The sequence below is a fragment of the Salmo trutta genome, chromosome 4 (assembly GCF_901001165.1).
Source record: "Salmo trutta chromosome 4, fSalTru1.1, whole genome shotgun sequence".
Lineage (NCBI taxonomy): Eukaryota > Metazoa > Chordata > Actinopteri > Salmoniformes > Salmonidae > Salmo > Salmo trutta.
Window position 1 is genome coordinate 19,806,362 of NC_042960.1, and position 15,562 is coordinate 19,821,923.

Here is a 15,562-nt window from a genome sequence, read left to right on the forward strand (position 1 = left end):
GCATCATTTCTGTTCTCTTTAATCTCTGCTGTTGATTTTATTTCTGGTTTAGTGACGGATGGTTCTGGCATCCCTGGACGACTGGCTTAACAAACAAGCAACAACAGCCAAACAGATGCGATCTTTAAAGCATGACTTGATGTGTGAGAAAATAGAGAATGGAATTTGATTTCCTTCTGAGGCACTGAGATATGTTATTCCAAAGAAAGCAAAAAGTTTGGGCAAGTGTGCGGGAATTAGCCTGTATTCTGTGATGAAGCAAAATGAACCAGAACTTGTAGCTTGTAGTGCTGTGTGGCAATTGGTTGCTTGTCAAACGACAGTTCATTAGTAGTCCTAGTGTGTATGTGCTGGTTGTTTTGTGGTGATGATGGCAAGGACAGTTGAAAGTCACCGGCAGTTCTTTGGTTAACATTGTATTGCAAACACACGCACACGCATGCGCACGCGCACACGCACACACACACACACACACACACACACACACACACACACACACACACACACACACACACACACACACACACACACACACACACACACACACACACACACACACAGTCAGTCAGGGTTGCTAGAGTTTGGTCAGCAGAATGTGATGTGGCTGAGGGCTGGGCTTCCCATAGGAGGCCCCCATGCTGGGAGGCACATGGCAGACACCACACTGATTGGAACAGAGATAGTACACCACACACACACACTGCTCTGAGCTAGAGATGAGAGAGTCAGCTTTTGTTTGTCTAGCCTATTTGTGGATGAGAGAGACATTAGTGTGTGTGTTTATGAAAACTGGGAGTGGAACATTGCCCTCTTCCTCTCGCTGCTGTGTGAGGAAGAAGGCTTCCACCATGGACAGTCTCTCTCTCTCTCTCTCTCTCTCTCTCTCTCTCTCTCTCTCTCTCTCTCTCTCTCTCTCTCTCTCTCTCTCTCTCTCTCTCTCTCTCTCTCTCTCTCTCTCTCTCCCCTCTGTAAATGGACTTCTTGACTCTCCTATACTACTGAGAGTGAGGCCAACTTAGTAAGATAGCCTGGGTCACTATACTGCAGTTCAACAGTGCAGCAAAATATGAAAATGCTATGCTTCATCTATTACACGGACACATAGTTCATGAAGGCAGCCGGTCTCCAAAGAGTGCAGCAGCTGGAAACGCTAAAAATCACAGCTCAAGGGAGACAAGATTTGAAATAGAGGAGAGGAAACATTTTCGCTAAGACATTTTTACATTTTTTACATTTTTTAGTCATTTAGCAGACGCTCTTATCCAGAGCAACTTACAGTAGTGAATGCATACATTTCATACAATTTCATACATTTTTTTTCTGTGCTGGCCCCCCGTGGGAATCGAACCCACAACCCTGGTGTTGCAAACACCATGCTCTACCAACTGAGCTACAGGGAAGTCCTTAAGACAAAGCTTGTGTGATTGATTTGGTTCATTTCAGACACTTTTTTCCCCCCATATGTCTCCTGCTCTTCCGCCCATTTTTCTATTTGCCATGGGTGATAGAATTTTTTTTTAATGAAATGTGAACTTTTTTTGTCACGGCCTGTGACAACTATGTGTCAAGCGGTTGTCTCATCTGTACCGTGCCGCTTCAACGAGAAGAGGAAAGGGAAACAGACAGGGAAAGAGAAGACGGAGGAGCAAAGAAGAGTAGCAGGTGAAGAAGTAAAGGAGGGTAAAGGAGAGATGAGAGAATGTTTTTGGCTTGTATTGGCTGTGCAGGTGTCTACACAGACAGTAGACGTATCTACGGGTGTACACCGCCTATTTTGGGTTAACAGTTTAGTGAGGAAGGCAGATGGATGTACAGTTGAAGTCGGAAGTTTACATACACTTAGGTTGGAGTCATTAAAACTCGTATTTCAACTACTCCACAAAATTCTTGTTAACAAACTATAGTTTTGGCAGGTCGGTTAGGACATCTACTTTGTGCATGACACAAGTAATTTTTCCAACAATTGTTTAGAGACAGATTATTTCACTTATAATTCACTGTATCACAATTCCAGTGGGTCAGACATTTACATACACTAAGTTGACTGTGCCTTTAAACAGCTTGGAAAATTCCAGAAAATGATGTCATGTCTTTAGAAGCTTCTGATAGGCTAATTGACATAATTTGAGTCAATTGGAGGTGTACTGTGGATGTATTTCAAGGCCTACCTTCAAACTCAGTGCCTCTTTGCTTGACATCATGGGAAAATAAAAAGCAATCAGCCAAGACCTCAGAAAAACAATTGTAGACCTCCACAAGTCTGGTTCATGCTTGGGAGCAATTTCCAAACACCTGAAGTTACCGCATTCATCTGTACAAACAACAGTACACAAGTATAAATACCATGGGACCACGCAGCCATCATACCGCTCAGGAAGGAGACGCGTTCTGTCTACTAGAAATGAACGTACTTTGGTGCGAAAAGTGCAAATCAATCCAGAACAACAGCAAAAGACCTTGTGAAGATGCTGGAGGAAACAGGTACAAAAGTATCTATATCCAGAGTAAAACGAGTCCTATATCGACATAACCTGAAAGGCCGCTCAGCAAGGAAGAAGCCACTGCTCCAAAACCGCCATAAAAAAACAGACTACGGTTTGCAACTGCACATGGGGACAAAGATCATACTTTTTGGAGAAATGTCCTCTGGTCTGATGAAACAAAAATAGCACTGTTTGGCCAAAATGACCCTTGTTATGTTTGGAGGAAAAGGGGGCTGGCTTGCAAGCCGAAGAACACCATCCCAACCATGAAGCACGGAGGTGGCGGCATCATTTTGTGGGAGTGCTTTGCTGCAGGAGTGACTGGTGCGCTTCACAAAATAGATGGCATCATGAGGGAGGACAATTATGTGGATATATTGAAGCAACATCACAAGACATCAGTCAGGAAGTTAAAGCTTGGTGGCAAATGGGTCTTCCAAATGGACAATGACCCCAAGCATACTTCCAAAGTTGTGGCAAAATGGCTTAAGGACAACAAAGTCAAGGTATTGGAGTGAACATCACAAAGCCCTGACCTCAATCCCATAGAGAATTTGTGGGCAGAACTGAAAGCATGTGCGAGCAAGGAAGCCTTCAAACCTGACTCAGTTACACCCGCTCTGTCAGAAGGAATGGGCCAAAATTCACCCAACTTTTTGTGGGAAGCTTGTGGAAGGCTACCCCGAAACGTTTGACCCAAATTTAACAATTTAAAGGCAATGCTACCAAATACAAATTGAGTGTTATGTAAACTTCTGACCCACTGGGAATGTGATGAAAGAAATAAAAGCTGAAATAAATCATTCTCTCTACGATTATTCTGACATTTCACATTCTTATAATAAACTGGTGATCCTAACTGACCTAAGACAGGACATTTTTTACTAGAATTAAATGTCAGGAATTGTGAAAAACTGAGTTTAAATATATTTGGCTAAGGTGTATGTAAACTTCCGACTTCAACTGTACTAGTTTCCATATTATGGGCTAGTTTAGGACAGTTTCCATGTTTGGGATAGTTTAGGGTAGTTCCCATATTTGTTTATTAGCCTTATATACAGCAGTTGCATCAACAAAGTGATCTGTAATCAAACTCATGGCCTGTGAAATCAAGTGCTGCCAAAATTCCAACTTTTTCAAATGTCATGGTCTCCAACAGAGATCAGTCGTTAGCACTCAATCCAAAGTAGACTTCTAAAGCTTTACCAGTGATTCAACTTTAGAACTAATTCTGCTTCATCTTTTATCTGCGCGCACTTCACATTTGATTAACTTCAGCCATCTGTAACTTTGACCTTCAAGAAACTTCATTGTTGAAATTCAAGTGCCACTTGCTGTGTATTCACACTACCGTTTAATTGAATAGACCATACGTTCAAAATATTTTCTCTGTGCTTCAATCTCAGGCAGGTCAAGTTAAATAAATGACTGAAATCAATGTGTGAATGGATGGATGGACAGTGTCTTTGTGAATAGACTCAGAATGGCATTGACAGAGATGAGTTGGCTCAGCCTCTTGCTAGCTAGCGAGGAGCGCTAGTTTAATCAGTGAGAGCTAATCACACCCTCTCTTTTTCTCTCTCACACACACACATACACACACACACACGTCAGGCTCATCTCTGCGGGTAACCAAGCGGTGCTGCCACCCAGGAGGACACAGGGATCCAAAGGGTTCATCTCCTCCTTGGCTAGCTGGGGTGGAAAAAGGCCAGGTGGAGTCATGCTTGAGCACTGATGCCCTTTTGTCCGCCTCAGCCACCGTGGAAGGTCTGTTACCGCTCTGAGGAAGAGAGAGAGAGAGAAGTGTGTAAGTGTGTGTGTGTGGGGTGCGAGTTCACACTCGCGCACGCACAGTCTGGATCACGACCCTGTCACGTCTGAGCAGCGATGGCGTGGTTCTGCTTCCTTGCCTCGTCTGTTTTGGGCACAGTCCTCCGGGGTGGCTGAGTCTCTCCAGACTAGGACCAAGACAGCCGTTTACACTTTACAGTTGCTAAGCTAACTCAGCCCAACACGGTGTCCAAACAGCAGAACTCTGTTTGAGATTGGATATGAAAGAACAGTATAGACTGTTCTATGCTCTGTGCTCTCCTGTCCCATTCATCAGCATACAGTCTCTATTTATCTCTGGTATATAAACTGAACCTTTACGAACATCCCTATTTCCATGCCATCTAACTAGGCCCATCTCATGTCTGAGTCAAGATTCAACTGAGGCTGCATATTGTAGCCCACTGCCCCCTTTCTGGCTTTGGGGTTGAAGTAGGATGAATGTGATTTATGAGGTGGACATGTGGTGTGGTTTGGCAGCGCAACAAGGTCGTGACTTTGTCTCTGCTTGTTGGCTATTGGGAGTGTCCATCTTTGTCCCTAGTACACGAGTACCTCATTCCCCTCAGCCTGTGCTCTCTCTCTCTCTCTCTCTCTCTCTCTCTCTCTCTGTCTCTCTCTCTCTCTCTGTGTATTTGTTTTCTAACAGAAAACACGTGAGAAAGGCCAAGTTGTGCTGTTACTCAGCAGTGCCTGTATGCTCTCTGTATGTGGCACATGGAATGTGACTGTGCGGTGACGTAACCCTCCGCTTAGAGCAGTGTGTGCACTGGTGCATGTGTTTTTGTGCGTGTGTGTGTAGGTGCTTGTGTGAGAAATAATTTTTCATACAGCCTGTTTAATTACTCCCTGTCTGTCTGGCCCTGTGCTGACTCTAACCCCTCGCCCCTGACACGTCCTGTATATAATTGGTATGGCCCAGTGCTGACTCTAACCACTCGCCCCTGACATGTCCTGTAGATAATTGGTATGGCCCTGTGCTGACTCTAACCCCTCGCCACTCGCCCCTGACACGTCCTGGAGATAATTGGTATGGCCCTGTGCTGACTCTAACCCCTCGCCCCTGACATGTCCTGTAGATAATTGGTATGACCCTGTGCTGACTCTAACCCCTCGCCCCTGACATGTTCTGTAGATAGTTGGTATGGCCCTGTGCTGACTCTAACCCCTCGCCCCTGACACGTCCTGTAGATAATTGGTATGGCTCTGTGCTGACTCTAACCCCTCGCCACTCGCCCCTGACATGTTCTGTAGATAATTGGTATGGCCCTGTGCTGACTCTAACCCCTCGCCCCTGACACGTCCTGTAGATAATTGGTATGGCCCTGTACTGACTCTAACCACTCGCCACTCGCCCCTGACATGTTCTGTAGATAATTGGTATGGCCCTGTGCTGACTCTAACCCCTCGCCCCTGACACGTACTGTATATAATTGGAATGGCCCAGTGCTGACTCTAACCACTCGCCCCTGACATGTCCTGTATATAATTGGTATGCCCCTGTGCTGACTCTAACCCCTCGCCCCTGACATGTCCTGTAGATAATTGGTATGGCCCTGTGCAGACTCTAACCCCTCGCCCCTGACATGTCCTGTAGATAATTGGTATGGCCCTGTGCTGACTCTAACCCCTCGCCCCTGACATGTTCTGTAGATAATTGGTATGGCCCTGTGCTGACTCTAACCCCTCGCCACTCGCCCCTGACATGTCCTGTAGATAATTGGTATGGCCCTGTGCTGACTCTAACCCCTCGCCCCTGACATGTCCTGTATATAATTGGTATGCCCCTGTGCTGACTCTAACCCCTCGCCCCTGACATGTCCTGTAGATAATTGGTATGGCCCTGTGCTGACTCTAACACCTCGCCCCTGACATGTCCTGTAGATAATTGGTATGGCCCTGTGCTGACTCTAACCCCTCGCCACTCGCCCCTGACATGTTCTGTAGATAATTGGTATGGCCCTGTGCTGACTCTAACCCCTCGCCCCTGACACGTCCTGTAGATAATTGGTATGGCCCTGTGCTGACTCTAACCCCTCGCCCCTGACATGTCCTGTAGATAATTGGTATGGCCCTGTGCTGACTCTAACCCCTCGCCCCTGACATGTTCTGTAGATAATTGGTATGGCCCTGTGCTGACTCTAACCCCTCGCCACTCGCCCCTGACATGTCCTGTAGATAATTGGTATGGCCCTGTGCTGACTCTAACCCCTCGCCCCTGACATGTCCTGTATATAATTGGTATGCCCCTGTGCTGACTCTAACCCCTCGCCCCTGACATGTCCTGTAGATAATTGGTTTGGCCCTGTGCTGACTCTAACCCCTCTCCCCTGACATGTCCTGTAGATAATTGGTATGCCCCTGTGCTGACTCTAACCCCTCGCCACTCGCCCCTGACACGTCCTGTAGATAATTGGTATGGCCCTGTGCTGACTCTAACCCCTTGCCCCTGACATGTTCTGTAGATAATTGGTATGGCCCTGTGCTGACTCTAACCCCTCGCCCCTGACATGTTCTGTAGATAATTGGTATGGCCCTGTGCTGACTCTAACCCCTCGCCACTCACCCCTGACACGTCCTGTAGATAATTGGTATGGCCCAGTGCTGACTCTAACCCCTCGCCCCTGACATGTTCTGTAGATAATTGGTATGGCCTTGTGCTGACTCTAACCCCTTGCCCCTGACACGTCCTGTAGATAATTGGTATGGCCCTGTGCTGACTCTAACCCCTCGCCACTCGCCCCTGACATGTTCTGTAGACAATTGGTATGGCCCTGTGCTGACTCTAACCCCTCGCCCCTGACATGTTCTGTAGATAATTGGTATGGCCCTGTGCTGACTCTAACCCCTCGCCCCTGACATGTTCTGTAGATAATTGGTATGGCCCTGTGCTGACTCTAACCCCTCGCCACTCGCCCCTGACACGTCCTGTAGATAATTGGTCTGGCCCAGTGCTGACTCTAACCCTTCGCCCCTGACACGTCCTGTAGATAATTGGTATGGCCCTGTGCTGACTCTAACCCCTCGCCCCTGACATGTCCTGTAGATAATTGGTATGGCCGTGTGAAGGCCGAGCTGCTCCCAGTAAACACAGGAAGTGCTTGCAGATTGATATGAGAAGTGGATGAGGGCTTGTCTTCAATAGGATATATGGACTAATGGAGACCCACGCTTGTGTTTGCTTGTGTGTGAAAACTTTGCTTTCCATCTCTGGTTGGTATTTCTATGTAGTTTCCCTGTCTCTGTGATAGCTCCTTTTTGGTGTTGTTGATTTGGGTGCCTGCACATGTAGGCCAATGTGTCCTTATTTCTCCTCAGCTTGATCTTTTTCTTTGTGAGTGGCTTTGTTTCCTGCAGACTCACATACAGATGTAGGATCTTAATTTGATCACCCGGTTGCAGGATAACATTCTTGCACCCGGGTGATCAAATTAACATTCCTGCAACTTGTAGTGTATTTGAGGTTTAAAAAGGCTTCTAAAGTTTGCAATTTCCCCTTTTGAAATTTCAGACTTGATTTTTCCCTTACGAAAAATGCATCAACCCCTACAAAAATGTCCATTAACTATAATCCACATAATAATTTATATTTCCTGTTGCTGCAGGATTATTTTCTTGCTATTTTCTTCAGTAAACAGGCTGAAATGAAGATCCCACATCTGTAAGGGGAGATGTGTTTCTTGTTATCTTTCAATTATTTCTCGTTTTAATGAAATATCCATTTACAGGCAGCGGTTGATAAATTGAACCTGCCGATGCAAATTGATTTTGGCTAACCCTTAATGAAGGGTTAATTCATCCAGAATTAAATGAATCCTAGACAGGGAGTGAAGCCGTATAAACAGTGACACACACATAGGCTATTTATCGTTATCATGTTATCATATTATTCAATTCTAACATACAAAGTATGTTCCATTGGGAATGAATCCAGAATTATGCAGACAGAGATTGAACCCCACCTAAACAGCTATTTTCAAACACACATATAAGCGATATAGTGTTATTATACACTGCTCAAAAAAATAAAGGGAACAATAAAATAACATCCTAGATCTGAATGAAAGAAATAATCTTATTAAATACTTTTTTCTTTACATAGTTGAATGTGCTGACAACAAAATCACACAAAAATAATCAATGGAAATCCAATTCATCAACCCATGGAGGTCTGGATTTGGAGTCACATTCAAAATTAAAGTGGAAAACCACACTACAGGCTGATCCAACTTTGATGTAATGTTCTTAAAACAAGTCAAAATGAGGCTCAGTAGTGTGTGTGGCCTCCACATGCCTGTATGACCTCCCTACAACGCCTGGGCATGCTCCTGATGAGGTGGCGGATGGTCTCCTGAGGGATCTCCTCCCAGACCTGGACTAAAGCATCCGCCAACTCCTGGACAGTCTGTGGTGCAACATGGCGTTGGTGGATGGAGCGAGACATGATGTCCCAGATGTGCTCAATTTGATTCAGGTCTGGGGAACGGGCGGGCCAGTCCATAGCATCAATGCTTTCCTCTTGCAGGAACTGCTGACACACTCCAGCCACATGAGGTCTAGCATTGTCTTGCATTAGGAGGAACCCAGGGCCAACCGCACCAGCATATGGTCTCACAAGGGGTCTGAGGATCTCATCTCGGTACCTAATGGCAGTCAGGCTACCTCTGGCGAGCACATGGAGGGCTGTGCGGCCCCCCAAAGAAATGCCACCCCACACCATGACTGACCCACCGCCAAACTGGTCATGCTGGAGGATGTTGCAGGCAGCAGAATGTTCTCCACGGCGTCTCCAGACTGTCACGTCTGTCACATGTGCTCAGTGTGAACCTGCTTTCATCTGTGAAGAGCACAGGGCGCCAGTGGTGAATTTGCCGATCTTGGTGTTCTCTGGCAAATGCCAAACGTCTTGCACGGTGTTGGGCTGTAAGCACAACCTCCACCTGTGGACGTCGGGCCCTCATACCACCCTCATGGAGTCTGTTTCTGAACGTTTGAGCAGACACATGCACATTTGTGGCCTGCTGGAGGTCATTTTGCAGGGCTCTGGCAGTGCTCCTCCTTCTCCTCCTTGCACAAAGGCGGAGGTAGCGGTCCTGCTGCTGGGTTGTTGCCCTCCCACGGCCTCCTCCACGTCTCCTGATGTACTGGCCTGTCTCCTGGTAGCGCCTCCATGCTCTGGACACTACGCTGACAGACACAGCAAACCTTCTTGCTACAGCTCGCATTGATGTGCCATCCTGGATGAGCTGCACTACCTGAGCCACTTGTGTGGGTTGTAGACTCCGTCTCATGCTACCACTAGAGTGAAAGCACCGCCAGCATTCAAAAGTGACCAAAACATCAGCCAGGAAGCATAGGAACTGAGAAGTGGTCTGTGGTTACCACCTGCAGAACCACTCCTTTATTGGGGGTGTCTTGCTAATTGCCTATAATTTCCACCTGTTGTCTATTCCATTTGCACAACAGCATGTGAAATGTATTGTCAATCAGTGTTGCTTCCTGAGTGGACAGTTTGATTTCACAGAAGTGTGATTGACTTGGAGTTACATTGTGTTGTTTAAGTGTTCCCTTTATTTTTTTTAGCAGTATATTAGCCTTTATATTAAAGTGTAGCAAAACAATGTTTGTTCCATTGCGTACAAAATGTTATTCTGGTCCCTACGAGGACTTAAGGAAAGTCACAACTAAGTAATTACTTTGTGTTTGTGTGTGTGTGTGTGTGTGTGTGTGTGTGTGTGTTTTCTGTGTGTGTGTGTGTGTGTGTGTGTGTGTGTGTGTGTGTGTGTGTGTGTGTGTGTGTGTGTGTGTGTGTGTGTGTGTGTGTGTGTGTGTGTGTGTGTGTGTGTGTGTGATCATTCATTTACCTTGGTCACCCATGCCTGAACCTCTTGGCAATTCTGATCCATTTGAGTCTCCCTGCAAAACGAACCTAATGTGCAACATGAATTACGCTGTCACACACAGAAACACGATTCAATTATTCAATTTCATAAAGAGAAGAATCGGTGTATTACTGTTACTAGGATATAATTATTCCTGTTGTTTCTTTAAAGCTACACTCTGGGATTTGTTCATCAGAAAAACGGCAGCAGCGCCAGTTGTTTTGGTATGAAGTGTAGTGATGGGGCCAGGGAAATGGAAGCCCTCTCAAATTCATAGCCAGCGTTCTACACAGTAAATCAAATCTAGTTGTTTCAGCTAATTATTATTAAGTAACTGCTTACACAGACTTGTTTTAGTTTTCTAAACTTTTCAGTCCAAGTGTTACCTGAAAAAAAATGTTTGCCCAAATTTAGCTCCAACGTTGTAAAAAAAAGGCAGAATGCAGTTCACTTAAAATTATGTGTTTGCTCAAATTGTCTCATATGTTCATTCATACGAAAGAACTAAATACAAATAGTTGGCCCCAATTATTATTTTAGCATCTTACTTAAAAAAGGCTGTGGAACTAGCTACACAGACACACACACAGTGCTTATAACACAATGATGTGACATACTGACTCCACTATCCAGTCTATTTAGAGACACTCACACACACACACACACACACACTCACACACACACACACACACACACACACACACACACACACACACACACACACACATGTACACACACACACAGTCACACATGCACACACACACACACACACACGCATGCAGGGCCGGTCCTGGACACTCTGACACCCTAGGTAGAAAAAAATATGTCCCCTCCACGAAATAGAAGTTTCAGGGAATAATGGACCGAGAAATAGGCATTCTAATCATTTACATTACATTTTAGTCATTTATCAGACACTCTTATCCAGAGCGACTTACAGTAGTGAATGCATACATTTCATACAACTCATACATTATTATTATTATTATTTTATTTTTTTTCTGTGCTGGCCCCCGTGGGAATCAAACCCACAACCCTGGTGTTGCAAACACCATGCTCTACCAACTGAGCTACAGGGAAGGCTAATCAGATTTCTCAATGTCAAACCAGAGTGTTTTGTTTGCAGCAGCTGTTTGCAAATAATTACATATTAGACATCCTTATGAATCTAAGCATGGCACTTTCAAAAGTTACCTTTCCACCCAGACAGAGGCTCTACTGACGCAGACAAATGTAAGCTTCAACTGCTGGCTACTCGTCCGTTGTATATCCCAACAACAGAAGTGCTTCCCTAAAAGCTGCCTGGGTTTAAACAAACATCTTTTTTCAGAAAGAGAAAAACTCAATTACTATAATAGGGACAGAATAGCAAAAAAATGTTTTTATCTCCTGGAATATTATAGGCTGCAGCTCAGCTTCAGAATGTCATAGAGAGGAATCAATATATCTCCATATGCTTCGGAGTCACGTCTTTCGCCGGCATTTTCGAGCTTGTTTCTAGCATGAAGCATCACCAAGTTAAGCGTTGTTATAGAACGCTTGATATAATTTGGATATGTTTCATGTATGTATTTCAAAATAGAAAACAAACAATAGATATCCTTTTTGCCCTTTCCTCACGCAATTCGAGCCCTGGTTTTAACATAACACACCAAGCCCTTCCCAGACACGGAGGTATTTAATCAGTACATGTGGCAATATTGGAGTATTTGGCTATACCGACATCTATGGATAGCATAATTGTGTCTGTCAAACAGGTAGGCTACCACTTATTTTTTGGAATAGGTAGAAATAGATTCCAATTTTATATGTAATTCTATGATTATGCCCATAACAAATGTTGGTGCACGCATGCACTTATAGGAGGACCTAGGCAGAAGGGAATTTTATTTTAACCCCTGCATCGGAGAGTGACGATGTTGCTATCACTATGCAGCCAGCTGCCTATGGTAGGAAACAGTGTTTCTTACTAATAATATGAAATGTGTTATCACACATGGCACGACCCCACAATTGGTACAATAAAATAGCACTTTTATATTACATATTTAACAAATATTTTAATGTTCCTGTAGAACTGTAAAAAGGAGTGAGATCGTTTTGCTGGAGCAGTGTAAAGTATGCTTTTTGTCAATGACCCAGCCTTAACGAATTTCGTTATTTACATATTGAATTTGATTGACCAACATCAGTTTCAGCATTTATTTATTTAGTCTCCGCCTAAAGTGGCCTCTTTCCTCTTCTGTGGTGCTGCATTGCAGTCAGCGATGTTCTCTCTCGGTAGCTGTCCATGGCCCTGAAATCAAATCATCTGAAAGAGACAGAGAGAAATAGAGAGGAGGAGAGAGTGGGGGAGAGGGAGAGCGAGATTAGGATGTAGTCTATTTAAATAAAAGAAATACTAAGTAAACAGGTGATAGATAATTAAGTGATCTTACAAATTAATGCAAGTGTATGATCAACGCTTACCTTCTCAATGTAGGCAGCAGCCTCTCTGAGTTAGTGATTGCTGTTTAGCAGTCTGATGGACTTGAGATTGAAAACAACTTCTATCTCTCAGGTCCCAGCTTTGATGCACCTGTACTGACCTCGCCTTCTTGATGATAGCGGTGTGAACAGGCAGTGGCTCGGGTGGTTGTTGTCCTTCATGATCTTTTTGGCCTTCCTGTGACATCGGGTGCTGTAGGTGTCATGGAGGGCAGGTAGTTTGCCCCAGGTGATGCGTTGTGCTGACCGCACCACCCTCTGGAGAGCCTTACGGTTGAGGGCAGTGCAGTTGCGACCAGGCTGTGATATATCCTGACAGGGTGCTCTCGATTGTGCATCTGTAAAAGTTTGTCAGGGTTTTGGGCACTGTTGCGCCTTCTTCACCACACTGCCTGTGTGGGTGGACCATTTCAGTTTGTCTTTGATGTGTACGCCGAGGAACTTAAAACTTTCCACCTTCTCCACTGCTGTCCCTTCGATGTGGATAGGGGGTGCTCCCTCTGCTGGTTCCTTAAGTCCACGATCATCTCCTTTGTTTTGTTGATGTTGAGTGAGAGGTTGTTTTCCTGACACCATACTCCTCCTCCCTGTAGGCTGTCTCGTCGTTGTTGGTGATCAAGCCCACTACTGTTGTGTCTGCAAACTTGATGATTGAGTTGCATAGCCACACAGTCGTAGCTGAACATGGAGTACAGGAGAGGACTGAGCACGCACCCTTGTGGGGCCCCAGTGTTGATGGTCAGCGAAGTAGAGATGTTGTTTCCTACCTTCACCACCTGGGGGCGGCCTGTCAGAAAGTCCAGGACCCAATTGCACAGGGCAGGGCTGAGACCCAGGGCCTCCAGCTTGATGATGTGCTTGGAGTTGGACTATGGTGTTGAATGCTGAGCTGTAGTCAATGAACAGCATTCTTACATAGGTATTCTTTTTGTCCAGATGTGATAGGGCAGAGTGCAGTGTGATGGCAATTGCGTCATACCTATTGGGGCCGTATGCAAAATGAAGTGGGTCTAGGGTGGCTGGTAAGGTGGAGGTGATACGATCCTTGACTAGTCTTTCAAAGCACTTCCTGATGACACAAGTGAGTGCTATGGGACGGTAGTCATTTAGTTCAGTTATCTTTGCCTTCTTGGGTACAGGGACAATGGTGGCCATCTTGAAGCATGTGGGGACAATAGACTGGGATAGGGAGCGATTGAATATGCCCGTAAACACACCAGCCAGCTGGTCTCAGTATGCCCTGAGGACGCACCTAGGGTGCCGTCTGGGCCAGCAGCCTTGCAAGGGTTAACACGTTTAAATGTTTTACTCACGTCGGCCACAGAGAAGGGGTGGGGTGGGGCGCAGTCCTTGTTAGCGAGCCATGACGGTGGCACTGTATTATCCTCAAAGCGGGCAAGGTGGTGTTTAGTTTGTCTGGAAGCGTGACGTCGGTGTCCGTGACGTGGCTGTTTTTGTTTTTGTAGTCCGTGATTTCCTGTAGACCCTGCCACATACGTCTCGTGTCTGAGCCGTTGAATTGCGACTCCGCTTTGTCCCTGTACCGGAATTTCGCTTGATTGCCTTGCAGAGGGAATAACTACACTGTTTATATTCAGCCATATTTCCAGACCTCTTTCCATGGTTAAATGCGGTGGATCGCGCTTTCCATTTTGCACGAATACCGCCATCCATCCACGGTTTCTGGTTAGGGTAGGTTTTAATAGTTACAGTGGGTACAGCATCTATAATGCACTTCTTTATAAACTCGCTCACCGAGTCAGCGTATAGGTTGATGTTGCTCTCTGAGGCTGACCGGAACATATTCCAGTCCGCGTGATTAAAACAATCTTGAAGCGTGGCTACCGATTGGTCAGACCAGCGTTGAATGGTTCTCGTCACTGGTACATCCTGTTTGAGTTTCTGCCTATAAGATGGTACGAGCAAGATGGCGTCACGGTCGGATTTGGCGAAGGGAGGGTGGGGGAGGGTTTTGTATGCATCGCGGAAGTTAGAGTAGCAGTGGTCGAGAGTATTACCACTGCGTGTCATGCAATTAATATGCTGATAGAATTTAGTTAGCCTTTTTCTCTAATTTTGCTTTGTTAAAATCCCCAGCTACAATAAATGCAGCCTCCGGATATATAGTTTACAGTTTACATAGAGTCCAGTGAAGTTCCTTGAGGGCCGTCTTGGTGTTTGCTTGAGGGGGAATGTACACAGCTGTGACTATAACTGACGAGAATTCTCTTGGTAGGTAAAATGATTGTAAGGAATTCTAGGTCGGGTGAGCAGAAGGACTTGAGTTCCTGTATGTTGTTATGGTTACACCATGAGTGGTTAATCATAAAGCATCCACCCCCACCCTTCCTCTTCCCAGAGAGGTGTTTATCTGGCTGACCAGAAGGCCGCTAACTCTGCCCCTTCTGCAGCGCCGTTGTTTTGGGTCGGCTACTGGGATTAGATCCATTGTCCTGGGTGGTGGTTCAAACTGAGGATCCGCTTCGGGAAAGTAGTATTCCTGGTCGTAATGTTGGTAAGTTGACTTTGCTCGTATATCCAATAGTTCTTCCTGGCTGTATGTAATAAAACTTAAGATTTCCTGGGGTAACAATGTAAGAAATAATACATAAAAAAACGAAATACTGCACTCAAAGCGAGGCGACCATCTCTGTCAGCACCATTTTGATATTTTGATATGCAATCAATATGCTGATAGAATTTAGGTAGCCTTGTTCTCAAAGTTTGAGTCTCTCTTGACTCATAGTAGAGTGCAGGTAGTTTATGAATTTGAGCTTGGAGAATGTGCGCTCTCCACTTGCCACTGTCACCGGGAGTGTGAGAACTCTCAGGGCAAACAAAGGCATTGAGATACAAGGAGGCCATTTGGTGTCTGGA

General features: G+C 45.4%; 2 protein-coding genes across 2 annotated transcripts in view; one reads left to right on the forward strand and one right to left on the reverse strand.

The window, feature by feature from the left end:
• LOC115192023 (catenin alpha-2) overlaps positions 1-15,562 on the forward strand; it is a 661,748-nt gene that overhangs the window by 42,249 nt on the left and 603,937 nt on the right. The window lies entirely within an intron of this gene.
• LOC115192024 (uncharacterized) overlaps positions 12,387-15,562 on the reverse strand; it is a 34,827-nt gene continuing 31,651 nt past the window's right edge. The window contains exon 2 of the mRNA XM_029750112.1: positions 12,387-12,509. Within this exon, the coding sequence (XP_029605972.1) occupies positions 12,460-12,509 (50 nt within the window). The 3' untranslated portion in view covers positions 12,387-12,459. The remainder of the gene's footprint in view (positions 12,510-15,562) is intronic.